The sequence below is a fragment of the Schistocerca nitens genome, chromosome 2 (assembly GCF_023898315.1).
Source record: "Schistocerca nitens isolate TAMUIC-IGC-003100 chromosome 2, iqSchNite1.1, whole genome shotgun sequence".
In the NCBI taxonomy this organism is placed as follows: domain Eukaryota; kingdom Metazoa; phylum Arthropoda; class Insecta; order Orthoptera; family Acrididae; genus Schistocerca; species Schistocerca nitens.
This window is the reverse complement of record NC_064615.1, coordinates 74,065,262-74,079,067: the sequence shown is the minus strand read 5'-3', so window position 1 is coordinate 74,079,067 and position 13,806 is coordinate 74,065,262. Positions and strand designations below refer to the sequence as shown.

Genomic DNA, 13,806 nt, shown 5'->3' with positions numbered 1-13,806 from the left:
GAAAACCTGGCTGAAACTATACAAACATTTTTTTTAATAACTTTGTATTGACAGTTCAGTTCTTGCACATGTAATTTGGATAAAAGTAGCTAGCAGAGAAAATAAAATCACGGCAGTGTTTGCTGTCATAGATGACTTCCATCAATGAGGACTTGTAATTTGTTGAAATGAAATGTGTCTTGCAGTACTACATTTTATAACAATTCCTGTAGGCCACTCCTTATAATAATGTGTGAATGTTGTACATTTGACTATCAGTGAAACAGTTCTTTGTTTATTCCCTGTAGTCATCACAAAAATGTGAAGTATCTATTGAATGACAAAAACAAAGATTTTTCTTGCACCAGGCACACTGGACAATGGAAAAATTGATGCAGTCAGGCACTTCGCAGTAACCACTAGTTTTATTTAGACAGAACTGGGATGGAGTCAGAAATGGTCCTGTATATTATGCTGCATACCAGGCATACTTGATCAAATTTGTAAAGCATGGCAAAGAAAATTGGTAATGCAAAAATGACTGGAACTTAAGAATACTGTTCCGCTGATAAACCGGAAATGAGAGAGAAGTATCGGAAATTATGTTGTCTGATAATTTCATGAAAAAAGCTTTCCACTGTCGAAAAAATTATTTATCAAGAAGCTGAATTGCACTAATTTGTAATTGAATTTCCAAAATATTTTCATTAAAGTTAGTATTCTGTCAATAATTTGTTTGCGGTTAGCTTAGAACCATGTGCAGGGTGATTGCAATGAAAGTTCCTGTTTCAAAACACTGTAAAAAAGAAGAAAAAGAAGAACTGCTGCTCAGACTGGCATCAAACTTGTGCTGAGTATTATCGAAGAAGGGGAAAATATCATGGAAACAAAAAAAATTAATGAAAGTTTTACCACTCGATAGTGTGTAAGTGTCATAACATAAATGTGTTTGGCTGCAAATGACAGATGGATCACAGTATGATGGCTATGGTGTGAGATGCTCATTAAACCAACTGTACTGTGCAATGTGCATCACCACACAAGTTTAGCATTTAACAGTTGTTTAGCATTTAACAGCATGGTAAGGTCATAGCATATTGGATGAGAAGAGTCAGTTTTTAATTATAATGAGACCAAAAACTGCATAAAAGTTATAAATGAAATTAGTTTTTAATTGTCATGAGGCTGTCACAAGGCATGTTCAATAAGCTGTCCTCGGTTTTCTGCCATAGGCTGAAATCAAGAAACATTGTACTTCACAACAGGTCATTGTGTCTTGGGTCACGTGCAATGCATGCCTTCAGTTCAGCTACATCTGTGATCAGAGAACTGAACAGAGCACTTTCAAATAACCCCATACCCAAAAGTCACATGGATTAATATCAGGTGATCAGGACAGCCAGACTGTAGGGAAATGATGGCTAATAATTCTAGCATTTCCAAAATACCACTGCAGGAGCTGCCAGCTGCTTCACTGGATGTGCAAGTTGTGGAGGAGCGCCATCTTGCATAAAAATGATCCTACCCATATATCCACACTGTTGCAGGGATGGGATGATGGTGTGCAAAGGCTTTCATAAATATAAGGAAAAGATACATTGCCAATCTCCATAAAGGCAATTTGTTAAGTTGCAGACAGGCACAACAAAAAGGCACTTACACATTAGCTTTCAGCCAAAGCCTTCATCAGAAAAGGACACACACACACACACACACACACACACACACACACACACACATTCATTGACACAAGCAAGCATACCTCACACACACGTCACCACCATCTCCAGCAGCTGTGACTGGTCCAAGCTGCTGGCTATGGTATTCATGTGTGTGTGAGGCGTGATTGCTTGTGTGTTTCCTTTTCTGACAAAGGCTCTGGCCAAAAGCTAATGTGTGAGTGTCATTTTATTGTTTGTGACCACACCACACAGTTTCCGTTGCAGAATGAAGCGCTACCGGTTGATGTGCAAACCAATTTTCAGTTGCCCATATTCAGAAATTCTGTGTACTGACATGTCGATGGTGAAGGAAATGGGCTTTGTCTGTCCACAGAAAGTTATGCAGCCATTCATTGTCCACTTCCATACAAGCAAGAAATTATAAAGCAAACATATGTCTTACTACCAGCTCAGCATAAAGCTACTCCTCAACATGGGTAATTTTGTATGGGTAGAAATGCACAATGTTTCATAGAATTTTATGTGCTGTGCTCACAGGCATGTTCAGAGTCTGGGCAATTCCCCATGCACTGCATGTTTATACAACACCCCTTGATCCCTCTTGCAGTGCTGTGGCCACATCTTCCACTGACACCAGTTCAATTGTTTTCCTCCCTCTGCCACACTCCACTTCAGAAGAACCTGCCTTTTCGAATTTCATAATCATTTTCTCCAGACCCTTGGTAGACATCATGTCAACACCTTGTCAGCACCTTTTATTGTGCCCTTGAGTGTCTGGAACTTCTGCAGACCTACTGGTTCACAGTCACAGTTCATGTAAAGGAACTTTACTAGCAGCCCGTGATCGTGCATTGGCACTGGCACACTGACCACCTCAGGTGCAAACTGAGGAACATCTGTACCTCACTCATCTGCTTCACATATTCTGTCCCTTACAGCACTATCTAGTGGTAAAATTTTTGTTAATTTAATTTTTTTACTTGTTTTATTTCCATAACATTTCACCATTCTTTGATAATATTCTGTTCAAAGGTTACGTCATTCTGAGCAGTGGTTTGTTTTTTTACACCTTTTTGAAACTGGAACTTTAATTATAATCACCCTGTATTGACAAGCTCTACTTGGGGTAATTTACTGTTAAATAATTATAGAGTGTGACTCTCCCAATCTACAGTGTTTCTGCTCCCATTTGCACATTTCAGACAAATTTGTTCAAATGTTTTTATTACAGTTTACAAATGATCTTCTAGGAGGTCTGTCTAAAAAGTATCTGACCTTTGATTTTCCCGCACAAAATAGAGACGATAGCGCTGCACCACTGTACACAGTAAAGGAAGATACTGTTATGTGCATGCGTGAATTATGTCACTGCCTTCCAGCATGTCAGTCACTGCATGTTGGTTGCTGATTGAGGTGCTCCACGACTGTTCATCAGATTACCAATTCTCTCAAGATGACTGAACATGTTGAGCAAAGATACTGCATGAAATTTTGTCAAAAGCTTTGTGATTCTCAAAGCAAAACCATTCGTAAGATTCAGCGTTCTGGCAGGCCCCAAACTGCTCGGAGTGCAGCTGTTGTTGAGTGGGTGCAAAATATGGTGATGGCAGATTGTCGTTTGACCGTGCGGGAGATTGGCCGATAGGTTGGAGTGAGTAAAGATTCTGCACATGCTATTTTGCGTGATGATGTGAACATGCACTGAGTGGCTGCAAAATTCATGCCCAAATTGTCGCAGGAACAAAAAGACCTGTGTTTTGACGTTGCGCATGACCTTCTGGAAACCACCAACACTGATCATGGGTGTACAGGTACGATCCAGAAACAAAAAGACAGTTGTCACAATGGAAGTATCCCTAGTCTCGAAGGTTAAAGAAAGTGCGACAGGTGCGAAGCAAAATCGAGGTGATGCTGACTGTCTTCTTTGATGTCCGTGGAATTCTGAATCACAAGCACACATCAAAAGGACAAAAAGTGACGAAGGAGTACTATCAAGATGTTCTCTGGCGATTCCTTGATGCAGTTTGGCGCAAAAGACCAGATATGTGGACGGCAAAAACCTGGCAACTGCATCACGGCAATGCCCCCACACATTCATCCCACTTCATCCAAGATTTCTTGGCCAAACATGGAATTACAGCAGTTCACCAACCTACTCTTCAGACATGGCTCCTTGCGACTTCTAATTGTTTCCAAAATTGAAGACACCACTGAAAGGATCCCATTTTGATTGTAGAGAAGAGATAATGCGGAACATGATGATGGAGCTGAGCACCATTCCAAAAGATGACTTCCAGAGGTATTTCCGGCAGTGGCAGGATTGGTGGTCTAAGTGTGTGCAAGCACAAGGGGCCTATTTTGAAGGGGTTAGGGTCCCAACCCCGTCCGGTATTCGAAATATTTTTTCTGGCCAAAGGCCGGATACTTTTTAGGCAGGCCTCATATTTTAACACCAGTGTCACCTTTAGTCCAGTCAATGAAAGAAAGGGGGAAAACCTCGTGTAGTTGCAAATTTTTGTTCAGCGGTAGAAGTGTGTGTCATGAATAACACACTAAAAAATCCCCACCTGTCGGGTGTGAGTGTTAGGGTGGTGGAAGGTGAGGTCGTTTAAAAGTCACTTTTTTATTTTTCTATCTAAAATCTATCTTCTATCTAAAATGTCTCCAAGTTTCAAAATTAAACTACACTAAATTTTCTACAAAAAAGGTCCTATTCTTTCTTTCTCTAGAACTAATAGTTTCTGCATTGCAGAGGATGAAAAACTTGCCAGTTATTAAAAATAGTGCTTTATGATATAAGGTTAATATTTAATGCCCATTGATCTTAGAAATAAGAGAAAATATATATTAAGTTATTATAAAATAACATCTTTTCTTTAATGATTTGATTTCAACTGTTAACAATTCTATCATCATCACACCATCTTGCAGATCGAGTAACGGTGCACTGTCATATGGCACAAAACTTGGAACATGTAATGCCTGCGTTTTGGCGTCCAAATCAGGTGTGGGAAACAATGCAGTTCCCATACTTTTCTCTCAATCTGTCCTTGACTGTCTTTATACGAGGTAATGTTCCACAAACTTGCTCCATCAACTCATCCATAAATTCCTTCATCTTCAGGGTGTCCACTGTTTCTAGATTTAAGCATTGAGCCTAAAAAGAACTTTTTATTGCAGTCTTAGTGAGATCTTGCATCTGCAGTGTGCAGATCCCCAACAGAGCAGATATGTCTTCAGATGGTGTCTCCACATTCATCCTTCCACTCCTCTACAAGAACTGTAATTGCACTACCATAACTGAAGGATCAAACACTGTAAACCTTTTGCAGCTGTTTTGGGCTTTTATCTTCTGTTTATCAGAAAAATTTGTCATCAAAAGCTTCCACACAAAACAGACAGCTAGTTTTAAAATCAAATTTCACTTCAGCTGATCACAAATGTTTGACTCCAGCCAATGTTGAACCAGCCAAATGTTGAAGGCAATTCCTCCAAAACAGCCCCCCTTAGAAATTTTTTAATTTATTTAGCTCTGATGCACTCTTCTCTGCAAGATGTATGAACAACACTATGTTTTTTTATTTCTGAGACTATTAGCTTTTCCATCTTTTCTCAAATAATTGGCACTCACCAATGCACATATTCCTTTCTTACCAACATTGCATAGGTCATGACATCACTTACACAGATCAAACACATCACAGCCATTGTTTAAAGGAACACAGTTTACATAAAAACACTCTTACTTACTGCTAGTAAGTAAATGCTTAATAAACTGGAAGTTGCTCTGCAATTTAAACACAAGCACAGTCAAGTTATTTTGTCTACTCACATAAGAAAATTGGATAGGAAATGCTGGGGACAGTATAGTCAATTATTCTTTGTGTAAACTGAAGAGCGAGCAGTTCTCAAGTTCTTGTGGTGAGAGAACTGGCCATTCCTGGAAGATAGTTACAACAGTCGTACAGGGTGACTAACAATCAATTTCCTTACTAGGAGTGCAAGGCAGTATACAGAGATGTATGTAGATTCTTTTTGTATGTGTAGTTAGTAACTGATATCTGTATACCATTTAGTGTTAACACATTTTATGGGGAAAAAAAACACTTCCCAGATATGTCTGCGTACAATGCATTTTATGGAAACTAAACACTCTTCAGATGCATCTGTGCACTATGTCACCAGTAATTTACAAGGCATGCTGCAGAAGGGTCAGTATAATTGTGAAGCAGGAGGTAGTTGTTTTCCATGACGTAGTGGTGCAGAGAGAGAGAGTGGGGACTCACTTGCTTGGTCTTCATTTTCCAGGGGCACAAATCAGTGAAGTAAGTGACCTTATTCTGGAGACCTGCCTTCCCTTGCACTGCTAGCTTCCACACTTGCTCCCTCCCACTGCCACTAGTCACATCCCCAGAAAACAATTAATCCCTCAGTATGGTTCTACTGCTGTTAGATATGGTGCAGTCATTTAATATTTGGTCTTAACCCACTTCATTTACCAATAAACATTATTTTTATACCTTAAAACATTATTTTCAATAATTTGTGATTTTTTTTTCCATCCTCTGCAACACAGAAACTATTAGTTCTATAGAAAAAAAAATGAATAGGACTCTTTATGTAGGAAATGTATTGTAGTTTAATTTTGTACTGGGAAACATTTTCATTAGAAACCATGGTGTGCAAGTTATTCTAGAAAAATGTTAAAAAGTGACATTTAAATGCGCCCATACCCCAATGCTCACACCCAACAGGTATAGATTTTTAATATGTTGTTCATGACACTCCTCCCTACCACACTACAAAAATCTGTGTCTGCGCAAATTTTTTTCCCCTATTAACCCTTTTTTTGTTGTTGTTGACTAGACTACTTTGTGTGGTGGGTATTGTGGCATTACCTAAGTGGCAGTCATGACAGTTCTCTCTCTTTACCATATTGTCTCACTACAGTTGATTTGTACATGACACGCTCCTTAGATTCCCTACACCTATTCATTCATTGTTTCCCTTCCTCAGCTTAAGAGGGTGCCTCTGTGTATTCCAGATGGTGTGCCCTTATCAGAATCAAGCTGTGGATTTGTAGCACTCATAAACTGAAGTTTTGGCCTGGTTAATGTCCGATCACTTTTAAGGAGTTTGTTAAATACTGATGACCATGTACAGTATTGTAAAAGCTGAATGAATTTACATAATTACAATCCATGAATATTGTATAAAGATATCATATTTTGAAGTATAATAATCAGATTGTTTTCTGATTTGTAGGGACATGGTGTAATGGTGTTTGAAGACGGAACCCACTATGAAGGTGAATTTAAATCAGTTGGTGTTTTCAATGGAAAAGGGACACTCACTTTCAGTAGTGGTGACTATCTGGAAGGTTCATTACATGGTTGCTGGAATGAAGGAATCAAAGTTACAGGAACATTGTTCAAGAACGTTACTGCCACATCATCCAAGCTGCAGACAAAACCAAAGTAATTGCAGTTATGTGTAGTAGTAACATATATGAGCAAAACTTTTGTAATTGAAAGTAAATTAAAAGTCCAGTTAAAGAAATACCCTTGGCATTTTACCTTGGACCCATGATCATAGAATTCAGTTTTCATCAAATATTTAATTTCAAATAGATAAATGCAATAATATTGATAAGTCCCCATAATAGGTAAAGTACTCTTTTATTTGCTCACAAGTTTGGATGTTGCCAAAAGGGTAATATTTTTACATTACATGATTGCATTGTATTCATAATATATGGTAATTTACTATAAAACTAAATTTACCCTTTTCCTGTTGTGCATAATCTTTGGTGATATGCCACTGTTCGACCAGGTATTTAAATCTAGTTACACTTTCTTCAAATGGACCAAGGTTATCTCCTGGTAATTTGTTCCACTCCTTACTACTATACCAACAGAAGAGAATTTGCGTCATGATTTCACATTTATTTTGTGCTAATGATTTTTCCTTCCCTTACATACTCTGTAAGTGACCAGTATTTGTCCTATGTCTTCCCACACATCCTCAGCCAGATATCCTTGATAAAATCTGCCAGTTTAGCTCTTACCCATCTTTTTGCAAGAATTTCCCATTTCAGTTTGTTAATCATTTTCATGACACTACTTGTTCTTTAGTAATATCCTGGATGCCCTCTGTTGCGCTAGTTGTATCTACTTTGTGAGGTTTTGTTGTTGGGGATCCCATATCTTTGCAGGATACTTCAGCTGGGGTCTTACAAGGGACATGTAGGCTTTCTTCTTTACAACCGTGTTCGCACTCTTCAGTCCCCCAAGATGATGTTAGGTACCAGCTTGTATTCATATCTTAGCACTCCTGCTATAATAATTATTTTATCATCAACAGTATTTTACACAGAAGGAAAATGTCTATGTAATGACAACCAAAATAGTGACAACTGATACTGGACTGACAAACACATTCATGAAAGAAACTTCCTGGCAGATTAAAACTGTGTGCCCGACCGAGACTCGAACTCAGGACCTTTGCCTTTCGCGGGCAAGTGCTCTACCATCTGAGCTACCGAAGCACGACTCACGCCCGGTCCTCACAGCTTCACTTCTGCCAGTACCTCGTCTCCTACCTTCCAAACTTTACAGAAGCTCTCCTGCGAACCTTGCAGGACTAGCACTCCTGAAAGAAAGGATACTGTGGAGACATGGCTTAGCCACAGCCTGGGGGATGTTTCCAGAATGAGATTTTCACTCTGCAGCGGAGTGTGCGCTGATATGAAACTTCCTGGCAGATTAAAACTGTGTGCCCGACCGAGACTCGAACTCGGGACCTTTGCCTTTCGCGGGCAAGTGCTCTACCATCTGAGCTATTGGTAGCTCATTCCTGAAAGAAAGTTTAAATCTTTGGTGCTCTTAACTTTAAGCTTTGCAACAAATGCATTAATAACTGAACCATACAGATAACTTCTCTTTTTTAAAAAATTCATGTATGATGATAACTGAATGTTGTCAATTGGGGGAGGGGGGGGGGGGGGGGGGAGAACACACAACTACAATCGGTATTAACACTTTTCTTATGATGGATTAATAAAATTTCCAGTATCTGAATGATGATTCATTGAGATACTGTAATATCTTTTTATCTTTTTTCTGTGTAATTTGAATAGTGCACAATATATGTATGAATATTCTAGCTTATAATAATTGCTTTGATTATTTTTAGTTCATTTGGAAAACTCTGTGTTCCGGCAAGTGAGAAGTGGAAAGCAATCTTCAGATACTGTTATCAGCAAATGGGAATTCCTGAATATGGAACAAAGAGTGCCCAAGGAAAAGTACAACTTTTGGACACACACAAGATATGGGAAAATGTAGCTGTATCTATCAGCAGTTCACGTCAGCACATGTTGCAAAAATCCAGAACTGAAAAATCTAAAGACACAGTAACTAGTGATGTGCTGGATACTATTCCAAAAGTTGGCAAAGAGAAATTGGATAAAGGCAGTTATCAGGAACTAAGAAAATATTTAGCAAAGGTAATTTATTTCCATATGTGAGAGTGTAAATTTCTTTATGTAAATATACCAATTTCCTTATGTGAATATATAACTTTTCATTTTAAAGACTTAACTTTAGAATTAGAGCAACCACAGCCAAAATTCTGCATTTAAATAAAAAAAGTGAAAGTCCATTACTGAAAGGTCACAATCGGTTTTGCATTCTTAAAATGCATCATCAGGTGATAGGTAAATAGGATGAATACCATATTGACTCTTCGAACCAATTTTATAACTTAAAGTAAGTGATCTTGATCCCATAAGTCCACTAAGAATAGTATATGTACATTATCTTTTAAGTCATTGTAGTATACAGGATAAACAATTATATCCAAGTCCCATCATTCATCATCAAAGCAATAAAAATAAGTAACTCGCTGTGAAGCAGTGATCCAAGTTAAAATGATTGGGATTGAAAAACAGTCTATAAAACAAGGGCACTCCCCCTGCGGGTCCGGGGTAAGAATAGGCCCGAGGTATTCCTGCCTGTCGTAAGAGGCGACTAAAAGGAGTCCCTCCCCCTCAAGGGGGTAGTTAGCGCCTGCGTCCGGAGACGGACGGTTCCACGACCTCTATTTGCGGTCATTTTGCTTTTTCACTTCTCGTTTCTTCCTTCCTTTGGTTGGTTCCTTTCTTTGCTCATCTCCACCTCACTGTCTTCCTTACTCTTTCCCCTGCATAATCTCCTTGCCTTCTCATTGCCTTCTTCTCCTTGCCTTCTCATTGCCTTCTTCTCCTTGCCTTCTCATTGCCTTCTTCTCGTTGCCTTCTCATTGCCTTCTTCTCCTTGCCTTCTCTGGTCTCCGCCTCGGCGTTTGAGACACTCTCTCTCTCTCTCTCTCTCTCTCTCTCTCTCTCTCTCTCTCTCTCTCCCCCCCCCCCCTCTCTCTCCCCCTCTCTCTCTCCTTTTTCCTCTTCTTCCTTCCTCCCTGTGCGCGCCTGAAGGCCGACCCACGCGTTCGCACGCGTAGCCGGTGACGGGGTAACGCGTAATTCCCCGCCCTGGGTAGACATGTAAGGCACGCGCGTACCCCCTGGTAAAGGCCAGGCCCGGGGAGGGGTGATTGCCTGAGCTGATACCTTCTGACCATGCCGATTGGTCCCTCCGTCTGTTTCTCGGGAGGTGTGACCTGAGGTGTAAACATTCACCTAAGGTGGCAGTGCCCTCTGAGAGGGTCCCCACAAGGAAGGAGCGCGCCATCGGAGACGCTGGCAATCATGGGGGATTCCTCCGCAGTGGATTTCACTCCATCTCTCTCGACTTCTGCCCAAAAACGGAAACGTGACCAGCTACCAGTGACAAAAGTACTACCGCCTGCCCCACAGTTCCTCGTCGTTTCTCGATCTGAGGACGGAAAGGATTTTTCCTCTGTCAACCCTTTCATTATCCAGAAGGGCGTCGATGCCATAGCCGGATCTGTCAAATCTTGTACCAGGTTGCGTAATGGTACCTTATTACTTGAAACTGAGAGCGCCTTTCAGGCACAAAAACTGCTTCGGGCCACACTCCTGTACACATTCCCTGTCCGGGTGGAGGCTCACCGAACTTTGAATTCGTCTCGTGGTGTGGTCTATACTAGATCCCTCGACGGCTTGACTGACGAGGAGATTCAATCTTTCCTCGCTGAGCAAGGCGTGACGGCTGTCCATAGGGTCATGAAAAAGGTCAACAATGACCTTGTACCGACCCGGACACTTTTCTTGACCTTCGATAGTGTTCAGCTGCCATCGCACATCAAAGCGGGCTACGAGGTTATTTCTGTTCGCCCCTATGTCCCGACACCTACGCGCTGCTACCAGTGTCAGCATTTCAATCACACTCGCCAGTCTTGTTCCAATGCGGCTAAATGTGTCACTTGTGGCAGGGATGCCCATGAGGGTGACTGTCCACCTCCGTCTCCTCGTTGTGTGAACTGTCAGGGTGACCATGCCGCATCCTCCCGCGACTGTCCTGTCTATAAGGAAGAACGCTGTATCCAAGAAATTCGGGTCAAAGAGAAAGTGTCCACCTCGGCTGCTCGTAAGCTATTGGCTAGTAGGAAGCCCACGCTGCTCCCAGCGGGGAAATACAGTACTGTCCTCGCCTCTCCTCGGACTACCAGGGAGGTGGCAACCCAGACATGCGATCTGACCTTCAGCACCACGGTCGTCCGTTCGGCCAGTGCTAAGATCGCGCGGTCGACGTCTCCTCTTCCTCCCATCACCCCACAGACACCAGCCCCTTCATCAGCTTCTGCTAAGACGAAGACCCAGAAGTCAGATGCACGGGCCTTCAAGAAGGAACCGTCCCGTGCAGACTTCCTACGTACCTCGACCTCCCAGCCTTCGACCGGTACTTCCACCAAACGACCTTCCAAGAAGGCTAATAGGAAGCACAGTTCTCCTTCTCCGCCACGGCGCATTTCTTCTCCTGCGCCACCCAGCGGTTGCCGCCCCAGGCCGTCATCCGTTTCGCCTGGCCGCACCGCTGGTAGCCGAACATCTGGCCGTTCACCGGCGGAGGAAGCTCCCCCTCCCGGCCATCTTCCCAAGATGGCCGATGAACCTATAGACCCAATGGACGCTGACTGTCCGCCTACTGATAGCGGCGGCAGTGCTCGCTCGAAGCCAGGCCCTCAGCGGCCTTCGAGGTGACCCCTTCTTTCATCTTCCCTTTTTTTTTTTTCTTACGATGGCACTTATTCACTGGAATATTTGCAGCATTCGCTCCAACCGAGAGGACTTGAAGTTGCTGCTCCGCTTGCACCGTCCGCTCGTCGTAGCCCTCCAGGAAACGAAGCTACGCCCATGCGATCAAATTGCCTTGGCACACTACACCTCTGTGCGTTTTGACCTACCCCCTGTGGTAGGTATCCCAGCTCATGGAGGGGTTATGTTGCTGGTCCGGGATGATATTTACTACGATCCCATCACGTTGCACACCGGCCTGCAGGCAGTTGCCATCCGCATTACTCTCCCCACTTTTACATTTTCCATTTGTACCGTTTACACTCCATCGTCGTCTGCCGTTACCAGGGCAGACATGATGCAACTTATTGCTCAGCTACCTGCACCATTTTTGTTAACTGGAGACTTCAATGCCCACCATCCCCTTTGGGGCTCTCCAGCATCCTGCTTGAGGGGCTCCCTGTTAGCAGACCTTTTCAACCAGCTCAATCTTGTCTGCCTCAATACTGGCGCCCCTACTTTTCTTTCGGACACATCTCACACCTATTCCCATTTAGATCTCTCTATATGTACTCCCCAACTTGCACGCCGGTTCGAGTGGTATGCACTTTCTGATACATATTCGAGCGACCACTTCCCGTGTGTTATCCATCTCCTGCAGCATACCCCCTCTCCGTGCTCATCTAGTTGGAACATCTCCAAAGCAGACTGGGGGTTCTTCTCTTCCAGGGCGACCTTTCAGGATCAAACATTCCCAAGCTGCGATAGTCAGGTTGCACACCTCACGGAAGTCATTCTCACTGCTGCTGAATATTCCATCCCTCACCCTACTTCTTCTCCACGTCGCGTACCGGTCCCCTGGTGGACCGCAGCATGTAGAGACGCTTTACGTGCTCGTCGACGTGCTTTACGCACCTTTAAACGCCACCCTACAGTGGCGAATTGTATCAATTATAAACGATTACGTGCACAGTGTCGTCGTATTATTAAAGAAAGCAAGAAAGCCAGCTGGGCTGCTTTCACAACCACCTTCAACAGTTTTACTCCTTCTTCTGTTGTCTGGGGTAGCCTGCGCCGGCTATCTGGCACTAAGGTCCACTCACCAGTTTCTGGCTTGACGGTCGCGAATGACGTCCTTGTGGCCCCTGAGGCTGTCTCCAATGCCGTCGGCCGCTTTTTCGCAGAGGTTTCGAGCTCCGCTCATTACCACCCTGCCTTCCTCCCCCGCAAACAGGCAGAGGAGGCTAGGCCACCTAACTTCCGCTCCTCGAATCGTGAAAGTTATAATGCCCCATTCACCATGCGGGAACTCGGAAACGCACTTGGCCGGTCACGGTCCTCCGCTCCAGGGCTTGATTCTATTCATATTCAGATGCTGAAGAACCTTTCTCCTGCGGGTAAAGGTTTTCTTCTTCGTACTTACAATCGCATCTGGATTGAGGGACATGTTCCCGCATGCTGGCGCGAGTCTATTGTTGTCCCGATTCCTAAGCCGGCGAAGGACAAGCACTTGCCTTCCAGTTATCGACCCATCTCGCTTACCAGCTGTGTCTGTAAAGTGATGGAGCGAATGGTTAACTCTCGATTGGCTTGGCTGCTCGAGTCTCGACGCCTCCTTACCAATGTACAATGTGGATTTCGTAGGCGCCGGTCTGCTGTTGACCATCTGGTTACCTTGTCGACCTTCATTATGAATAACTTCTTGCGGAAGCGCCCGACCGCGGCTGTGTTCTTTGATTTGGAGAAGGCTTACGACACCTGTTGGAGGGCGGGCATTCTCCGCACCATGCATACATGGGGCCTTCGCAGTCGCCTCCCTCTTTTTATTCATTCCTTTTTAATGGATCGACAGTTCAGGGTACGTGTGGGTTCTGTCCTGTCAGACACCTTTCGCCAGGAGAATGGGGTGCCACAGGGCTCAGTTTTGAGCGTCGCTCTCTTCGCCATAGC

At 43.2% G+C, this 13,806-nt stretch overlaps 1 protein-coding gene across 1 annotated transcript in view; it reads left to right on the top strand.

Annotated features, from left to right (window-relative positions):
• LOC126235735 (alsin) overlaps window positions 1-13,806 on the top strand; it is a 234,067-nt gene that overhangs the window by 181,349 nt on the left and 38,912 nt on the right. The window contains exons 8-9 of the mRNA XM_049944514.1: window positions 6,927-7,138; window positions 8,856-9,168. Of these exons, the coding sequence (XP_049800471.1) occupies window positions 6,927-7,138; window positions 8,856-9,168 (525 nt within the window). The remainder of the gene's footprint in view (window positions 1-6,926; window positions 7,139-8,855; window positions 9,169-13,806) is intronic.